The sequence below is a fragment of the Rhinolophus sinicus genome, chromosome 18 (genome assembly GCF_057876585.1).
Source record: "Rhinolophus sinicus isolate RSI-liver-muscle chromosome 18, RSI-T2T, whole genome shotgun sequence".
Classification (NCBI taxonomy): Eukaryota; Metazoa; Chordata; class Mammalia; order Chiroptera; family Rhinolophidae; genus Rhinolophus; species Rhinolophus sinicus.
The window spans coordinates 38,237,889-38,256,838 of record NC_142518.1 but is presented as its reverse complement, the minus strand read 5'-3'; the positions used below and the strand labels follow the sequence as shown (position 1 = coordinate 38,256,838).

The 18,950-nt window shown below is 40.9% G+C and overlaps 1 protein-coding gene across 1 annotated transcript in view; it reads right to left on the bottom strand.

Annotated features, from left to right (window-relative positions):
• The window catches only part of CLCN5 (Cl-/H+ antiporter 5), a 170,389-nt gene extending 154,404 nt beyond the window's left edge, over positions 1 to 15,985 (bottom strand). The window contains exons 1-3 of the mRNA XM_019718727.3: positions 15,719 to 15,985; positions 14,998 to 15,114; positions 13,432 to 13,589 (exon numbers count right to left, since the gene is read on the bottom strand). Coding sequence (XP_019574286.1) covers positions 13,432 to 13,447 — 16 coding nt within the window. The 5' untranslated portion in view covers positions 13,448 to 13,589; positions 14,998 to 15,114; positions 15,719 to 15,985. The remainder of the gene's footprint in view (positions 1 to 13,431; positions 13,590 to 14,997; positions 15,115 to 15,718) is intronic.
• Positions 15,986 to 18,950: the final 2,965 nt, after the last annotated feature.

Here is an 18,950-nt window from a genome sequence, read left to right as displayed (position 1 = left end):
CCAAATGGACCCTGTACTTTGCTGCCTGAAATCCTATCTCCAACATCAACAACTATAGAAAACCTCACACCATGCTCCGTGAGAGGCCACCACCTCACCTTTGTGGTCTACCATGTTCCCCCCACAATAAGACCTAACCGGAAAATAAGCCGTAGCATGATTTTTCAGGATGACATCCCCTGAACATAAGCCCTAATGCGTCATTTGGAGCAAAAATTAATATAGGACCTGGTCTTATTTTGGGGAAAACACAGTACCTGAGTGGTCTGCCTCAGCGGCCACCACCTCACTTTGGTCTGACTCCTAGGGGATTCTAAACCTCTCTTCTAATGTGTATCCAGCATTAGCTTGAGTCATGGTTGTTTGTGCACATATTTTAACTTCCTCAGAGACTAGCTGTTGGAAGGACAGTATCTGCTTCTGATTCCTCTTAGTCCCACATGTGACACCTAGCAGTGTCTTCTACACAGAAGATACTCACTAAATTATGTTCTTCAATATAGAAAGAATCCAGAACTTTGGCCACAGAATTGTATTTCATTTATCAGCTGTTTATTCAAGCCTTCCGCTTTCTTACTCCCTTGAGATCATTTCACTTGCTCATTGGTACCACAACAAGGGTTCTCTAATAGAAAGCTTCCTTCTTTCAGCTGGCTTCCGCCCTGATTGTTTTGGGCTGGTGGTGGACGAGGGATTCTTGGAGTGATGGTCCTACGAACACAGAATAACTATGAGCACAGGTTCTAGAGCCAGACTCTGCCATTCCTAATTATATCTCTATCAGGTACTAGCTCAGAATCCATGTAAAGCACTTGGGAAAAGGCACACACTAAGTATCCAAGTATCTGTTCCCTTCCTCGACCTCAGTCAAATCCGAATGCTTTACTATGGAGTGAAGCTCTCAGTAACATCCTCTACACAGGCAGCCAAGTACCGGCTCTCAGTAGATACAAAGTCCAGCCCACTCATGGCTTGGGTCTTCTCTGTCCGTCTTTCTAGGATGTCTGGTTTCTTGTCCCAGTTCCTCCCTCCTTTACACCTAGGCCAAGCTGGAGCCATTTCTAACAGCTTCTATGATCACCAGCAAAGATGAGAATCCTCCTGTCTGGTTCTCTAAGCATAACTTCTAGGTCCAGGTTTGGGTTCAACCTCAAACCATATTCCAGGTAGCTCCTTGTGCTCTGATTGCCATAACCGAAAAATCTCTCAAAGGTTGCACTCTATGATTCCAGTCTTTCTATACCAATCTACACCCTGAAATTACTTAGCCTTTCTCCTTTCTCACAATTGTTCCCATCATGCTAGTCTCTGCCACCTGCCCAATTACATGCCTTATGCATATAATTATATATCCAAGAGTAAAATCTGGCTTGCTTCTTAAGCCATTGTTTTCTACCATCCATCTCCTGGCTAAAATTTCAAATACTCGAGAAGCAGGGTCAGTTAAGACAGGCTAGTGACTCTAGTTTCTAAACACACACAACTGAGTGAAGGAACTATTCATTAACCAAATCAACAGGACATTTAGCTAGACATTCCTTTTACTTCTTGTATCTCAGGCAAAAGCCTTCTTTTGGGGGGAAGAGAGGGGAAAGAGGGCTAAAATGATCTTGAAGCATTTTGGGATTAAATTTAATCACAACATTTTAATGTAAATATCAGGCTACTTATATCTTCTCGACTTCAACCATAAGATCATACCTGCAGTTCTCCTCAGGTCCTTAAGCAAAAAGCTCAAGAAATTGTAGCCTGCCATTCACTTACAATATTTAAACAAGTTAAGCAAGAACAACAATTTATCCAGACACGGAGATAATTAACTGTGGCCTAGAATACAACTGCTATGCTACTTAGGTATTAAAATATTCACAGATCAAAACTAATAAAAAAATTAAAATTGCTTCATACCCCCCAAAACCTAATAAAAACAAGATTTTTACCTAATTTTATCTCACTTTCTCAGGATGAAGCTTTAACAAAGCCACAGCTCCTCCCCCGCCCCTCCCCCCCACCCCCCACCCCCGCCACCATGATGATTCCCTGGTAGATTTCAGAGGTCCTTGATTTGCCCAGACTCGGCCTCCTGTACTTCAGACCTCACCTCTCACCTCAATCACTATTACACCTTTTATTTCGTAGTATAATAGTGTCAAGAAAAGAATCAAGTGGGGTGTGGGTTTTACTTAAATGCTATTATTTAAAGGCATTATAGCTTGTTGTAAACAAGTCAAGCAGTATAGAAAGGTAGCAAGTGACAATGAAGAACCCTTAGCCCTGCCACCCCTAATTTCCAAAGTAATAATAACTGTTTCTTGTGCATCATTCCAGAAAATGTCTATACATATATAAGTATACTTATATACAAACTCATATCTATCTATCCTCTACCTCCCCCTTCTTTCTTATATAAATGGCATCAGACAATACCATTCTGCACCTTTTTACCCACTTAAAATGTATTGTGGATAGTATTCCCTGTCATTGTATATAGATCTACCTCACTCCTTTGAGTGAAATGCACAGTATTTCATCGTGTGTATACACCGTTATGAATATAACTAGTCTCTCATAATGGACATCAACATTGTCGATAGTGAAAAAATGGCAACAACGAAAGCAACTAACATCCTTTAACAAGTACAATTCCTTTTCAGACTAGAGTCACTGGAACAAAAGGTATACACAGCTTACATTTTGATAAGGACTTCCAAGCTGCCCTCCACAGGGGCTCTAACAATTTATACTCCCACAAACACCTCACAGAGGCTTTTAAATCAATCGCCTAACAGTCCTGCAGCTCAAATAGAGAACTAGGTATTTTAACATAAAAATAGCAGCTCACTGAGGATTTTGTTAGATCTTCTAACACAGTGTAGAAAACCAAGTGTCACAGGTGGTGGCAGCCACACCCTGCTGTGCTTCACCTTGCCCCCATCCAAATGCAAATTCAGAGGGCGCTATTCCTCAGAATTAATCCAGCTCTTGAATAAGGAATTCCTTAGGTTCGGAAATTTTGTGGAGTGAATTCAAGGTCTCTAACCAGGAGTGCTACATAATGGTGTAATGTAAGGTGGTTTCCACTCTGTCGTAATTAGATAAAGGCACTGGCAATGGAGACAACTTTGAATACGTAAGAACTCAATACATCTGCATATTCATGGCATGGGATGATCTGACTGAGAGATTTTGCTAGTTAAACAGAGAATCCAGTTTCTTTTTTTCAGTGACAGTGAACATCTGTAAGCATCACTGCAGAGAATCTAGTGAATCACATCTAAATAACACTTGTTTAACATTTGATATTTTGCGAAGCACCTTAGCATACTTGACTTCACTTAGATCCCATGGCAATTCTGGTAGGAAGGCAAGGCAATTATCACTTATTGAAGACCCAATTCGCACACAGGATGTGCTAGGTACTCTCTGCTAGGTAGGTGGTATGTGAAGACGAAAAAGACACTCCCCTCTCATTCATTGGCACTCTGCCCTATCCAATCTATCCACAAAGCCTTCACATTGTACTTAGGATACTTAGTAACATGGCCTACAAACTCAGTGACCTGCCCACCACTCCAATTTCATCCCGTGCCCCTGTATACCTCATTCACTATGTCCCAGCTACACAGGACCGTGCTGGGGAAGAATCCAGACTCTTTCCACCTCAGGGATTTCCACTTCATTTCCTATGCCTGAGATGCTCTCCCCCTAACTCTTTGCCTGGATTAGCTCCTACTCATTTTACAGTCTCAGCTGAACTTGTCACTTCCTCCCAGACCTTTCTGCCCAATAAATTATGTCACATTTATTATTCATTTTCATAGGACTTTACTTCATACCATGTTTCCCCAAAAATAAGACCTAGCCGGACCATCAGCTCTAATGCGTCTTTTGGAGCAAAAATTAAGACCCGGTCTTTATTATTTATATTATATTATATTATATTATATTATATTATATTATATTATATTATACCTGGTCTTATATTAATTTTTGCTCCAAAAGACACATTAGAGCTGATTGTCCAGCTAGGTCTTATTTTCGGGAAACATGGTAATATAAGACTGGATCTTATATTAATTTTTGCTCCAAAAGATACATTAGAGCTGATTGTCTGGCTAGGTCTTATTTTGGGGGAAACAGGGCAGCACTCACAACACTTCATAATGAAATATTTGTGTATTTATCTGTTTGCATTCCAACTCCCACACATGACTGCAAGGCTTAGGTGGGCAAGAATCATGGTTTTTGTGGTCACTGCTATAACCCCAGCACTTACCCAATGCAGTGCCTGGCACACAGCAGACACAAAAACAGAAGTACTGAACAAATACATCCAATGCCTTCTAGGGGTATACAATACATTGGGGAGACACAAAAAGAAGGGAAAGGCAAATTTTACCAGAGGATGGGCAAGGTTTTGGGAAAGACCGCAGAGAAGAGGCAACTCTTGAGCTGATGGCTGAAAGGTAAGTAGGTATTTGCCAGGAATGCGACCGACTGAAATGACCTAGGCCACCACGGGTGGACTGCACGTAGGGAAGAGCAAGGACTGGGGTGCCTCACAGACTTTCGGCTTTGATGTCTGAGTGGATGGTGGTACGGTTATTTAATGTAGAGACGGCAAGATGAAGAGGCATCTAGTATTATTGTTTATTACCAGTAGAACCCAAGGGAAAGAAGGCCTTGGCAGAGTTGGGAATTTGGATGGTGGCAATTCCTCTGCCCACCTGCCTCTCACTAATCTCAAGATCATGATTTCAACCTGAGAATATTCGGTGTTGCGTCACGAGTGGCCACAGGTCAGGCCAGGCCAAGGGAGGGCAGTGGAAACACCAGAAAGAAGACTTAGTACGAACGGGGCCAGGGTTTCTCTAGTTCTGAACATTTTTTTGGCCAGAAGATGTCAACAATGTAATTTAGTGTGCTTATCTTTTTTTTTATTAAAGTTTATTGGGGTGACAATTGTTAGTGAAGTTACATAGATTTCAGGTGTACAGTTGTGTATTACATCATCTATAAATCCCATTGTGTGTTCACCACCCAGAGTCAGTTCTTCTTCTATCACCATATATTTGATCCCCCTTACCCTCATCTCCCACCCCCAACCCCTTTACCCTCTGGTAACCACTAAACTATTGTCTGTGTCTATGAGTTTTTGTTTCTCATTCGTTTGCCTTGTCCCTTTGTTGTTTTTGGTTTATATACCACCTATCAGTGAAATCACATGGTTCTCTGCTTTTTCTGTCTGACATTTCACTCAGCATCATACTCTCAAGATCCATCCATGTTGTCAAAAATGTTCCTATATCATCTTTTCTTACCACCGAATAGTATTCCATTGTGTATATATACCACAACTTCTTTATCCATTCATCTATCGAAGGACATTTTGGTTGTTTCCATGTCTTGGCCACCGTAAACAAAGCTGCAATGAACATTGGAGCACACGTGTCTTTATGTATAAATGTTTTCAGACTTTTTGGGTAGATACCCAGGAGAGGGATTGCTGGGTCATATGGTAATTCTGTTCGTAATTTTTTGAGGAACCTCCACCCTGCCTTCCATAGCGGCTTGTGCTTATCTTTTTGTGTGGGGCCCAGAAGACAAGAAAAATTGAGTGCCCAGAGTATTTCATACACCTGGTGATACCCAGTTCATCTTCACTAGATGGGCCCTGTCCTGGATTTATTTCTAACTGCTCTACGTTGCAATTTCTGTGTTGCTCTTCATGTAAGTAGTCAGGGCAGAAATCTTCAATAAATACAATAAAATGGTACCTAATGCCTGAATGGTATTAGGTTGAAAAACTTCAAAATATGCCATTATTCAGGGGGTTACCTCATCCTAGTAACTCCTCAACAGCTTCTTTGGTCTGACCACAGGTCTATAAATACCTGTGTGTTAACAGAAGGTAGGAAAAATAAGAAGAATCTGGCATCTGTTGCCACCTGTAGTGAAACTTTCTAGTCTACCCTCTTCCCCGTCCTACCACGCACAGAACTGCCTTACAGAAACAGGAAGCTCTGAATCACAATTTTGGTTAAAACATAAGAACCTATAGTTTATTTCAAAAAATGCTAACAGAGTGATGGGAAGAAAAAAAAACACACCCTGGAAGCCTCAATGACAAGACAATTCTTTGTAAAAACAAAACAAAACAAAACAAAACAAACAAACAAACAAAAAACCCTGAACTTGTCCAAGTAGCAATAAAGCATAGTAGGGAAAGACTAACATTTAGCCGAAAACTGTAAAACAGCCAAGCCTAAGTGAGGCAATGCAACGAGTAGGGCTACACAGGCAGACAGATGGGCAGAGAGCGGGCCAGGCAGCATCGATTATCAGGAGCCCAGGGGCAAGTCCTAGCTCTATGCATCGTTTGACAGCTGTATGACCCAGAGGAATTTCACCGGGCCTGTTTCCTCCTTTGCAAGATGAGACATTTGCACTAGATCACCTCGAAAGGCCCTTTCCAGCTTAAAAACATCCCTTTAAGAGCATATCTTTTTTTTTTTTTTTTTTTTTTTCTGCTGCTGCTGCTGCAGTTATTATACAGAGCAACTAAGACAGGCCAGGCATTTTGGTGATTCTCATTCTCATCTACAACTGTGGGAGGTAAAATAGTGTCATATCCTTTTGCATATTATGATAGTAAAAGTCAACATTTGTGAGAGCTTAACAAGTGCCAGGCAGTGTTCCAAGGATGTATATGTGCATATTAACTCACTTTATCCCCCAATAATCCTATGAGTAGGTATTATCATTATTAACTCCATTTTATAGATGAAGAGGGTGAGGCACAAAAGAGATGAAATACCTTGCCCACAGCTAGCAATGATCAAGCCAGGCTACAAACCCAAGGAGTCTGTCTCCAGAGACTACACTTGACCCCAGCTGAGACAATTGAGACTTTGGGAGTTTAGGTAACTTGGCTACCAACTGGCAGAGCTGGATTCAGATCCAGGTGTATCAGATTCCAAGGCCCATACTCCTTCCACAACCATATGCTTGGGAAGAAGTAGCTGGCTCTGAGAGAAAAGTTATCTGAAAGATTGTTTTGGTTTACCCCCTACTCAATGCTTCTCATCATAATCCATCCCCCACCTGTCTGCCCCACTGAGGAGCTATAAAAGGGCAATAGTGCAGAGAAACAAAGACCTCATTTCTGTACCTGCTGTAGGTGAGACACTGGGCCACAGAGGAAAAGGAAAAGGGGAGGAGGGACTCTGTTTCTTTACTCCTGCTCTAACATGACTTCTGAGAGTCACACAGACACTACCGTTTTGGTCAACAGGCAGGAGCAGATGGCTTTTCCTAGGTGATGGTGGTCCACCTATCAAGCCAGACAGCTATACAGATTTCATATTGAAGGCCTGTCATCAATTCACTGACTGCTCTGTGATGCTCCCCTAGCATGTGTTAGCTCAATCAGCAGTGTTTACAGATACACTGTGATGTGCTAAACAAACAAACAAACAAACAAACAAACAAAAAACCAACTGCAAGGTTGAAACATGGTTCCTCTGGATCTGAAGCCAACAGAACAGTTTGCCATTTCAACTATCTATTTTATTACAATTTTTCTGTGCTTTATTTTTATGCTTACCCTGACATATTTTGTCACCTCGCTTTATTGTGTAATTCCCACACTAAATTAAGTGTGATTTCCCCATTTTCGTACAATCTCCCTGTCCCAACTCTCACTCCCAAAAAACTTTTTGGAGTCAACAGGAGAGATGGCCAAAAATTACAAGAGTACTTCAGCAAGTATTAATAACAAAAAAACTGCTCTAACCAAACCCTCGGGGACTTGGTTTCTTTCTTTTCTTTTTTTCAGTTTGGAGGTAAAGGGGATACAGAATGACTGAAGCAGCTGTCCAGAAGTCCACGCAATCCACTCCTTGCAGGAGGCACTGTTATTTTATATCTCATTTTCAAATCACTTGTTTTCTGGTTATAAAAGTAATACATAGTCACCGTGTAATATTTGGAAAATAAAAGCAGCAAAAAAGAAAAATAAATGCATCCTACTACCTAGAGGTAGCCACTTTAACAACTTTGGCTCATTTCCTTCTATTCTGTATTGATCACCATATTCATAGGTGTGCATATAACATGAAACACGCAGAGATACACATAAACCCACACTTAAATTAAAAAGCCAGAAATGGGATAATCCCATAACTTTCCATTATACCCTGAAAATTTTCCTCAGCATTACTCTTGATTTTTAATGGGCAGATATTTTACTCCGTTGACCTACCACAATTTACTTACACTCCCCTACTATGTAAACGGTGTCTTCAGTCTTTCACTCTACTAAATACCTTAGTATATAAAGCTGTGCACATATATCTGGTATTTCCTTCAGAAACTATCCTTTTTTAAATTAACAAGGAATCCATGCTACTTACAGAAAAATTGGAAGATACAAATAAGCAAAAATAAAGTTAACTGTAATTTTTAAAATACTTTTGTGTATATCCCCTTGGAATTTATATTACATATACATGGACACAAGCACATATGTTGAAATGGATCGTACTACAAACAATAAGTTACTCATAACAATTACCATATACTGAGTACTTACCACATGTCAGGCACTGTGATTTTCTCATTTAATCCTCCCATCCACCTCCATGTGTTCACTCAGCAGTTCCCAAACTTGTCTATACATTGTAGTCAGCTAGGGGACTTCCAAATTTCTGACTGCTGCATCCCATCCCCAGAGATTCAGATTTCATCGTGCTGGGTGAGGCTTGGGCTTGGGAAGGTTTACGAGACCCACAGGGGATCCTCATGGGTGTACAAATGGGGAAGTATTATGTTTGCTGCTATTTTGTGCTTCTTTTACTGATGTAGAAGTTGAGGAACACTGAAGTAAGTAACTTCCCAACATCGGGCAGCTGATAAAGGTGGGATTTGAATCTAACTCTAAGCCCAGAGTCCACACTTTTAACTATTTTAGCAATAGAGATAAAAGAGCTGCTCTGAGATCTGCTTCCCTCACCCCACCATTTAACATCTATCATGAACCCATTTCTATGTTAAATACAATTCTGCATCATCATTTTAGTAACTATAGTGTTCCACGGTATCAATGCATCATAATGCCAAGTGCTATCAATTTTCCCACTATAGAAAATGTTGCGATCAATATCCTTATTGATACACCTTTGTGCACATCCTTTGTGCACATTTATTTCCTTAGGATAAATTCCAAGAAAGGGAATTGTCGGGTCAAAAGGTTTTCATAAATATTGCCAAATTGATATTCCCATCAGAAGTGTGTGCGAATGTCCTTGCCAACACTGAGTTTTGTCATTTCTTTCTTTTTTCTTTTCAGTCTCAATGTGGCTTCTTTATATCCTTAGTCATAAAACTTCTGTTCAGCTAGACTTCAGATGGTTCTTCAGGTTGACTGTTCTGTAATTTAGTTGTAATTTAAATGTATTTATGAAAGGACGCAGGCACAAGTGTTTATCTACTCTGCCGCCTTGGATTTTCCTTTGTCATTCATTTTTAATCTTTGCAAATTTTAGTGGAGAAAATGGTATACCATTTTAATTCCCCTTTATTTACTACTAAGAATTTTTTTTCATGTTTACTGGTGATTTAAATTTCTTCTTTTATATATTTTCCTATTCCCATCCTTTGCCCATTTTTCCAGTAAACTACTTGTATTTTTCTTTCTGCTCTATAGGACTTTATGTATTAAGGATAATGAGTCTTGTTGCAATTGTTTTTAGTTTTCTCATTAACTGTATTTATGGTTTTGTGCAGAAATTTAAAATTTTCATATAGTTGATTATATTTTTCTTCATTATTCTACCTTAGATATTATGCATATAAATATCTTCCCTACCCCAAGATTTGATAGTCTCCTATATTTTTTGAGTTCCTTTACCATTTCTCTGTTTTAAAAAACAAAACAAAAATCTTTTCATTCTTTAATACAACAGTTCCCAAACAGGATTACACACCAGAATTTCTTACAGAGCTTTTTTAAATGCTCAGGTCTTAAGACTGAATCACAATTTGCAAGGATGAGACCTGAGCAGGCAATTCTGATGCACCCCCTTCTTTATTAAGAAACCATTTTAATCCTTCTAAATTTACACTACTGTGATTTTTCCAAATTAATTCAGTACATTTGTTAAGCACTAAATAAACTCATGAACTTGAAATGCTACCTTTATCTTATTTGGTAAGCTCCACGAGAGCAGAGACCATACCTGTTTTTACTGACCATTACCTCTCTAAGGCCCAGCATAGTGCCTGGTGCACAACTAGTGCTTCATACATGTTAACTGAATAAATAACACCTGACAACACAAGTCTCCAACTTTATCCCATCCGAAATTGTTTTGACCATTAGACTAATAAAACTGGTATTATTAATAATGACCCTTAGTTATCAAAAATATTAAATTATGCCCAGTACACTCTGTTTAAAGTGGCCAGGAAATGGATTAGAGGGCTCCATCAAATGAAGTCAAAATAAGAATGTTGTTCATGTTTAACAGGTATGGGAGTTTTGAGCCAATTCTCCATGGAGGAATTAAACAGCATTGACCTGAGAGACTAAGGAGACTTGGCTTCCTCCAGTTCTTAGAGTTCCTCAGCGAGCTCCAGAGACTGACTCGGAGCTTCCTTGAGCTGAAAGGCCCACACATACCCTCTTCCATGAGCCCATGGAAAGAAAATTGGAACAGGGAATCAGGAGACCTGAGTTTTAGTCCTGTCACTACTATCAACCTGTGTGACTATGGGAGTGTCACTTAACCTCTAAGGGTTGTTTTCTAAGGCTCTCTTCAGCTCTAACCCTCTACCTAAAGTCCCAAACAGACTACCATAGGGCAGGACATCCAAGGGCAACATGCAATTCCCTCCATAGAACACAGTCCCAGTCCCACCTCAAGCTACAACAAAATAATAGTATTAATAATAGTAGTAATAGAAGAAGTATAGTAGAAACAACAGCTATTGCTAAATTTTACTGAATGCATATGATACACAATATTCTAAACATCTTACTACTAATAAAAATGGCACACATACTATGTTCCAAGTGCTTTGCATATATTAATTTAATCAATCTTCACGACAATCAGGTAACATACATTCTATTATTATCCCCATTTTACAAAGGAGAAAACTGAGATACCGGGAGGTTAAGGGACTTGCCCAAGGTCTCACAGCTACCAAATGATGGAACCAACTGTGTTGAACCCAGACCCATGCTTTTAACTACTGTACTACATTGCCACCCAGACTATCACTGTACTCTGCTGGTCACTTCAGAGGTTGCACAAAAACAGAAATGAGCTGCAGTTATTCATGTGGAGTACTCCCTTCTTTCCTAATGCCAGAAAAATTAGGTTTTACTACAATGTAATTTTAAGCAGATCAGATTTCGGGGCCTGAGATAGCAAAATGTTTTATTAAGAAAATAATGACCTTTTTATTAAGAAGTGTTACCCATGAAAATGTTTGTATTATAAAACAAATAAAGCATTAACTACTAATGACACTTTCATTAAACACAGAGAAAACACACCAGCTCTTTATGCATCATTAGGAACAAAACTTTAGATCCCCACCTGCACAAACTCCAGTTCCATACTTTCAGAACTGGCTTTTAAACAATGACCTGACAGCCCACAAGTGTCTCAAACAAGACAGGCCAAACCAAACTCAGTACCCTAACTTCCCACCATCTCCATGCCCTTCTCTCCACCTCCCATATTCCCTATCTCAGTGAATGGCACCACTGGCCCCAAGCACCCAAGCTGGCTGTCAATCCAGGCTCGGTTCCTCCCACATCCAGTCACAGAACATTTCTAGACTTCATCCCATTCTGTTCAGACCTTCACCATCTCTTCCCTAAACCACTATACCCAAAACTTCCCAAATGGCTCTTGCTTCCATTCTCTCCAGCTCCAAACCCACTTCAACAATGCTGCCAAAGTCATCTTTATAAAACAAAATCTGATTATGTGACTTCCCTGTTTAGAATCTTTGTCTTCAGGATAAAGTGTAAAATCCTTCCTAGAACATACAAGGCTCTTTATTATCTGGCCTCTGATTACCTTCCCTGCTTCATCTGAGGTCGTGCCCCACGAAGCAGACAGAGCAACTTGGAAGTTCCCAAACAGTACTTCTCTGTCTGCCCAGAATGCAATTCTCTCATTTGCCCATCTGGCAAACTCCCACTCATTTTTTTTAGACTGGCTCAAAATTCAGGGTTCATTATGCTTTCCTCTGGGCTTCCATCGCATTTTTCACCTCTCCCTATTCTAACACTTATTCAACCTGACACAATTATTTGTTTATTTGTCTGTCTTTCCCTTAAGACAAGGAACCGTCCAGAGTTGCATGTCTTTTTCATCTCTGTATTCTGTTTGTTGAATGAAGAAATGTCTCAGGCTTTAAACAAGAATATTCAAACTGCTCCTGATAAATACCCATCGTGTGAGTCAAAGTGGGCATACAGGCTGAATCCCAGTTTAACAAATATCTTTAACTTGACAATCCTCATACATCAAAAATAGTTGTTATATTTGTGTGACTACATACTTGAAGCCATAACCAACAGGAGACAGTTTTAAAAGCTACATTAGACCACCAACAAACTTACCTGTTGAATATTTATAGACATCTGAGCTCTTCATTCTACCCCGTCCTTAACCTTTTGTGGGTCATAGCTGAATTTTGGTAGTATTTGTCTATCATTTCTTAAACCCACACTCCCTTTTGATAAACATAAAAATCCCACGTAACCCTGGAGATTCCGATACTCTCCCAAAGGGCCAATCCTCAACCCTCCACCCCCCCCAAAAAAAAAATAACTGTGCATGGTAGGAATTTGCAGGTTCACAAGAGATATAAGACATCAGGTAAGATATCATTGAGCTTTGCTTTCCAGTAGTTCGTAATATTAAAACAGGCATTTTCCTTCTATCACCAAATACAAACATTGTAACATTAAGTATGGTTTAAAGTCTTTACTAGGAAGATGAAGTCAGTGAGGTATTGACATCTCTCCCCCACATTTGAGAACCTTATGATAGAAATTTACCAGAAACAAATGAAATACACAAATATGAAAAAAATGTCCCCCGTTTCCTCACATATAACCCCCACAAGCACACATTCAAACAAAGGGAGTTCTTTGAAAATGCTTCTGGCTCTACATTTTCCTGCTACTTCCCCCACCACCCTCCTACTTCCACTTCAAAATAATTTGAACTTCTAACTAGCAGCGACTTCGTTTAAACCAATATGCTTTGTCCTTATGAAGACAAAGGGTTAAATTAAAGAAACAGCTGGCTGCCTGCCATGGTGGTGGGGGGTGGGTGCGTAGGTAGGGATGGAGGATAGAGATGGAGGAAAAAACAGTTAGAGGAATGAGTGTTAATTTCTTACCCTGCCACATGGCCATGTTGATCCTACCCTCTTTCACGTTGGGGTCACAGGCTCAGAATTTCCCAGAGCCCCCCAGTTTTGTAGGGAGGCTTGAATGTGATGTAGATGGAACAGAAACTGTGTCGTCTTACTTTCTGCCAGAGACTCAAGCCCCGAACCTGAAAATATAAACAGAAAAAATGAACACCTAAGTGACAAAAACAACCACACACACACAACATTTCAAATCCTTGAAAATTATGTCCTGTCCCTCCCTGAACCTCTCTTTCAAAGATATACAGACACAGGCAGTGCCAAGTTCCCCCTAAGCAGAAAGGGATCGCTGAAGAAAGAATGGGAAGATCTAGAGTCAGTTAATATTGCCACTGAGTGCTGCTGTCCAATTGTGCATGAATCACTGGATCTTCAGTAAATGGGTTTGGGAATCTCAAAGGATGGGTGGTTGGATGAGATGACCAATGACCGTTAAGCATCCTTCCTATCTTGATGTTCCATGTTTTGGGGAGTGAAGAGCAGCATGATATCCAATGCCCTTCCTAAACCTCCAAACACCGAACTTCACATTAAAAAATAGTAGAAAGGACAGCAAATTTTGTGACTATTTAAAGTTTTAAAATAGATCTTATATAGGAAAAGAAAAGACATGAAGTATAATAAAAAGTTAAGAGTGATGCCCTCTGTGTCGTGGTTCTTCCTGTCCGCTTCATTGTACTTTCCCACACTTCACTCATGTCCTATGGGGAGCATATATCGCTTTTATAAGCGGGGGTTGGGGGGGGGGAAGAACCAAAGAAAAATAAAAATGTAAAAATAAAATACTAATTTAAGTGAAGCCAAATTAATTCAGCTCATTCCTATTTTAAAAATGTCAAAATCGGTCTTAGGACAATGCTATTCGCAAGGATATAAAAGGCAGACGCTAGGAATGGGAGAAAAAAAAATAAAAGGTCTGACTATTTTGTTTCAGGGGTTTAATATATTAAATCCTTTGTCCATCTAAACAAGTTCCTAATTACTAAATTGGTCTTCCTTAATTAGCATATGAGCCAATCTGCTTTTTCTAAGAAAATGTCCTCACCTTTTTGACCTGGTGTACATCAAAGTAGATTGCTATTTCCATAGCTTCTGTAGAAGTAACACCACCCTGAAGTGAAAGTGCTAGCGTGCACGTACTGAAGACTAATACAAACTTGAGAGTCATCATTTTGGCCTTCTTTAATGATTTTTTTTAAAGACAAAAGTGTAAATGTGTACACTAGTCCCCAAAACACCAATAAAGAAAAGACAAAGCTTTGGATAAGAAAAGGTTCACGAAGTCCAAGAAAACTAGGAACTCACAAAGTCCCAGGATGGATTCACCAGGAAAAAGCGTTCCGATGACTTATCTGGAACCTGGGACAGTGTTTGGGGGTTTGCTTTCTTTCTTTTTTTCCCTTCCTCTTATTTTGCGTGCAGTTAAATAGTACTGATCTGCGCCTAGTGGGATCAGGCGAAATCTAACATCTCTGAAATCCAACTGAGTAACTGCTAATAAATGCATGAAGTTTATGTAAAGCAGATTCTTACAGGTTTTTTATGCTCCACACTTCTGGATTTCCCTGGCTTATTTGAGGTAGCTTACACTGACGTTATCACACGGGCACACGCACAACTTCACTTGGCAGTCCAGGAAACTGATTTGCTCTGAAATGTATAAAGGTAAACGCGCATCAGTGTGAAGGGAAAGCGCTTGGGGGTGAAGGCACTCAGGCGCAATCCCGTACAGTCTGGAGAGAACCGGTCACCCGCACGTTAAGTGGGAAAAGGAAAACTCAGCAACTACTCTTCGGAGAGTATGGACTCCACTTTACTAAGATCCACACCAACCTGTGAGTCCAGAGCAGGAGGGAGAAGAACGGGGCCTTGACAGAGTTTTACCAGCCAAAGCCACCCTGCCCCAGTCCTGGAAAGGGGACGACTGCAGCTAACCTCCCCCATTCAAAAGCGAGGCAGGCTTGGCGCCGCTCCGCGAGAAAACTTCGCTGGGACAGCGCAGGGACCCTTGCTGGGACACTAGGGCTGGGCTCCCGAGAAGATGCCGCCCTGCACTGGCTAGAACTAGCCGGTCTAACTCCTTCGAGTGCCAGGCGGAGGCGGCCAGGCACGGGGAACCCCCATCTGCGGGGGGCCGAGCCAGCGAGGGAGCGCTTCCCGGTGTCGCTGCGCCCAGGGGGTACTCCGGGGGTGGGCCGGGGGGCAGCGGCCCGCGGAGGACCTGTTGGGGAAGGGACAGCCCATCTGTCTTTACCTGTCGCCGAGGTCAGGAGCGGCGGAGCCCGCACTCGGCGGGCCGAGCGCACAGTCGGCTCTGGCGTCCAGAACACCAAGTTGAGCTAGCGCCCCACGTAGCCGGCAGAGCTTCATTCACAGCCTGGCGGGGAGGAGGGGGAGCGGAGCTGGCGCGCGGCTCATGTGACAGGCGCCTCGCCAAGTATCGGCCGAGCACAGCTGACGTCTGCGCGTGCGCGCCCCTGCTGGCCCTCTCCCCGCACCTCGGCCGAGTGGAGACCGGGTAAAGCCAGCCGGGGAGGCGGCGGGGCCTTGATAGCAAGAGAGAACGAAGCGCTGGGAGGGGTTTCCGCGTGCGCAGTCGCAGTAGGCCGGCCCTGCTAGCTGCCATATTTAATGAAGCTTGGGCGGGTCCTAAGCCAGTACTGGGCGTGTCAATTGCTTTTGAAAGAAAAAAGTACTGTATTATGTTTTACTGTTTCGAACCTGCGGTACACTTTTTTGGTTTTGTCTTTAGAATGAAATTGTCACCCTGAGTTCCTGGCCCACAGTAATTAGTAGTAAAAATCAAATACCAATTATTATTAGGTCACGTATTTTCAGCTCATAATTATATGCGAAATGCTGTTCCAAGCCCTTTACTTTTTTCATTTCATTTAATTTCCACAATAACCCCATTAGGGTACGTACTATTATTTCTCCACTTTTATTCATAAGGGGAAAAAGCTCAGAAAGGTTAACTTGTCCTAGTTCACAGAGTAGCAGTAAGAATAGTGATCAAATGTAGTGATGCTTGTAACAGCCAACTCGATCCTCATTGCAACACTGGAAAATCTACACGGCAGTTTTCAGTATTATATCCATTTTAATAATTAAAATTAAAACGGAGGCTCAGAAAAGCAAAAACCACAGGTCTTAGTAAGTGGTAGAACTGGAATTTCAACCTGGGTCTACCTGACGCCAAAGTCCTTGCCTTGGTATTGGAAGAAACATCCCCTCATTTTACAGAAGAGAAAACAGGCCTATGGGATGCATTGACTTACTTAAGATGACCCTGCTAATAATTAGTTATTGGTAGAACTGAGACTGGAATCCATATAATCAATCCAAGTAATCTAACTAGAACCCCATTACTCTAATTCAGTGTCTACTGTAGTGAGCAATTTTGAATGCCCACTTTGGACAAGCTAAGTGGTCAGGGATACAAAATGCCCAGTCAGTGTAAGGCCACCAAGGACAAATCTGTAATATGAAAAGTCAGGCTTTTAAACCCATTTCAATGAGGGAGACCCCACACCAGAGAAGTCGTGGGACATCTCACCAAAGAAAAGGAGTCATTATAGGAAAGAGTGGAATTTAGGTGAATTTTAAACGAAGCATTGTTTTGGTAAGCTTAAAGCAGGGCTGTGTGAAGGGGTCAACATCAGGTCTGAATTGTGAAGTGAACCCAGAGTCCCTGTTTCCTTGGGAACCACAAAGTAAAGATAGATGTGGAATGTTGTCTCGATACTCTTATCTGAAGCTCTGCACCTGGATTGAAAATTGAGGCTGCTTCTCTGTGTCCAAGAAACTTAATGTTTTTCAGACAAACATGGGATGTTTTATTCTCACTACTGTGATTTTAAGCAGAAAGTTTCTGATAGTCTCTGATTATAGAGAACAAAGTTTCTTAGTGAATAAAAAAAGTGGTGATCATTCAGATAAAGGGGGTCGTTATCACTTTACAGCTGCAACATGTCTTTGAGAGAAATATTGTTCCCTGTTAAACTTACAGCTAGCTTTATCAGGTGTCTGTTGTTCCAGCATGATGAATGGCCAGATTTTTGCTTTCTCAGTCCAAGCTAATTTTTACTTTTTCATCTGGTAACATTTAGTCCCTGCCTTCAGGCTCTCATAGTGTATGGATGGGTGGGAGATACCACAAGTAACTAGAAATAATTATAATTAAATAAATTAAATTAAATTAAAATGAATTAAATCAGGTTATGCTGAGTGAGTCCTCTGATAAAGGCAAATATAAGTGGAGGTAAAACCTTGTGCAAAACAAATCACGTATGAGCACCATGACCAGTGCTGCATTGTTGAAGTTTAGGGTAGGCAAGTATAGGGGAGCTATAACCAGAAGATAAATCATGCTGCAATTTTGAAGGATCCTGAATGTTCAACTAAGATTTGTACTTAATTCAGAAAGTAATTTAAACTATAACTGAAAAAAGTGGGGAAAAATTGATTGCAGAAGAATTAAGGCTTTTGAGCAAGTTCCCTGTTTTGGAACTCTTTTTTAAGGAGGTGAATCTGAGGTGTTTGTTTGTTTTTGTCATTGCAGGATAGGAGAAACCGGAGCTTACCTGTAGATTGAATAGGAAGATCCACTGGTGAAACAGAAATTGAAGAGGCAAGGAAAGGTTAAATAATGGAGTAAAATACGTGGGGAGATAGAAATGAGATGCAAAATACAAACTAACTTTGGGAAAGATGTCTCTTTCTCTGAGACAAGAAAAAGACGGATTGAAGGATGGCAATCTGGGTAGAAGCATATTTGTCATGAAGTTACCTCTACAGAGCGAGCATATTGGCTCCACTTGGAATACAGTAGTTATTTGGGAGAGCTTGGGCCGGAGTGATTTATGGCCAGTATGAGAGGGCTGCAGTACACCCAGAATACCACTTGGTGTCGCCACCGACCGCTGACAGCTTGGAAGGCTCCTGTTGGGATTTTAGATTAAATGCTCAATAAATGTTAGCTAGTATTACTATTGATGATGATGATGATGATGATGATGATGATGATGATGATGATGATGATGATGTCTCCTTCAGGCTTTGGATTCCCAAGTTTTGCTGGAACTATTTATATGCTGAGTAATAAATGCCTATACAATACCTTCCCAAGTGAAGTGGTTAGAGTGTGGTGCTAATGAGGCAAAGTTAATAATTTAATCAAAAGTTATAGATTCTGTTAACTCTGTTCTCTTCCCTATGAGAACCTTAGCCAGGTGTCCCACAACTGTGTGCCAAAAGAGTGTAGATAAATCAACTTAAATGAGTTCACTGCTCTCCTCACCCTTCCTTGGAAAAACTGAAAAAAATGTTCCCACCCAACCCCCACGGTGGTCAATCGACTTTCGGTCAAAAGCCATTTCAGATCTTACAAAGCAAAAAGTAAACACAACGTCATCTTAAAAGTTACTTATAAAGAAAGAATAAAACAATCAATTTCTCTGTATAATGAAAGGTAGCACTTTAGGATT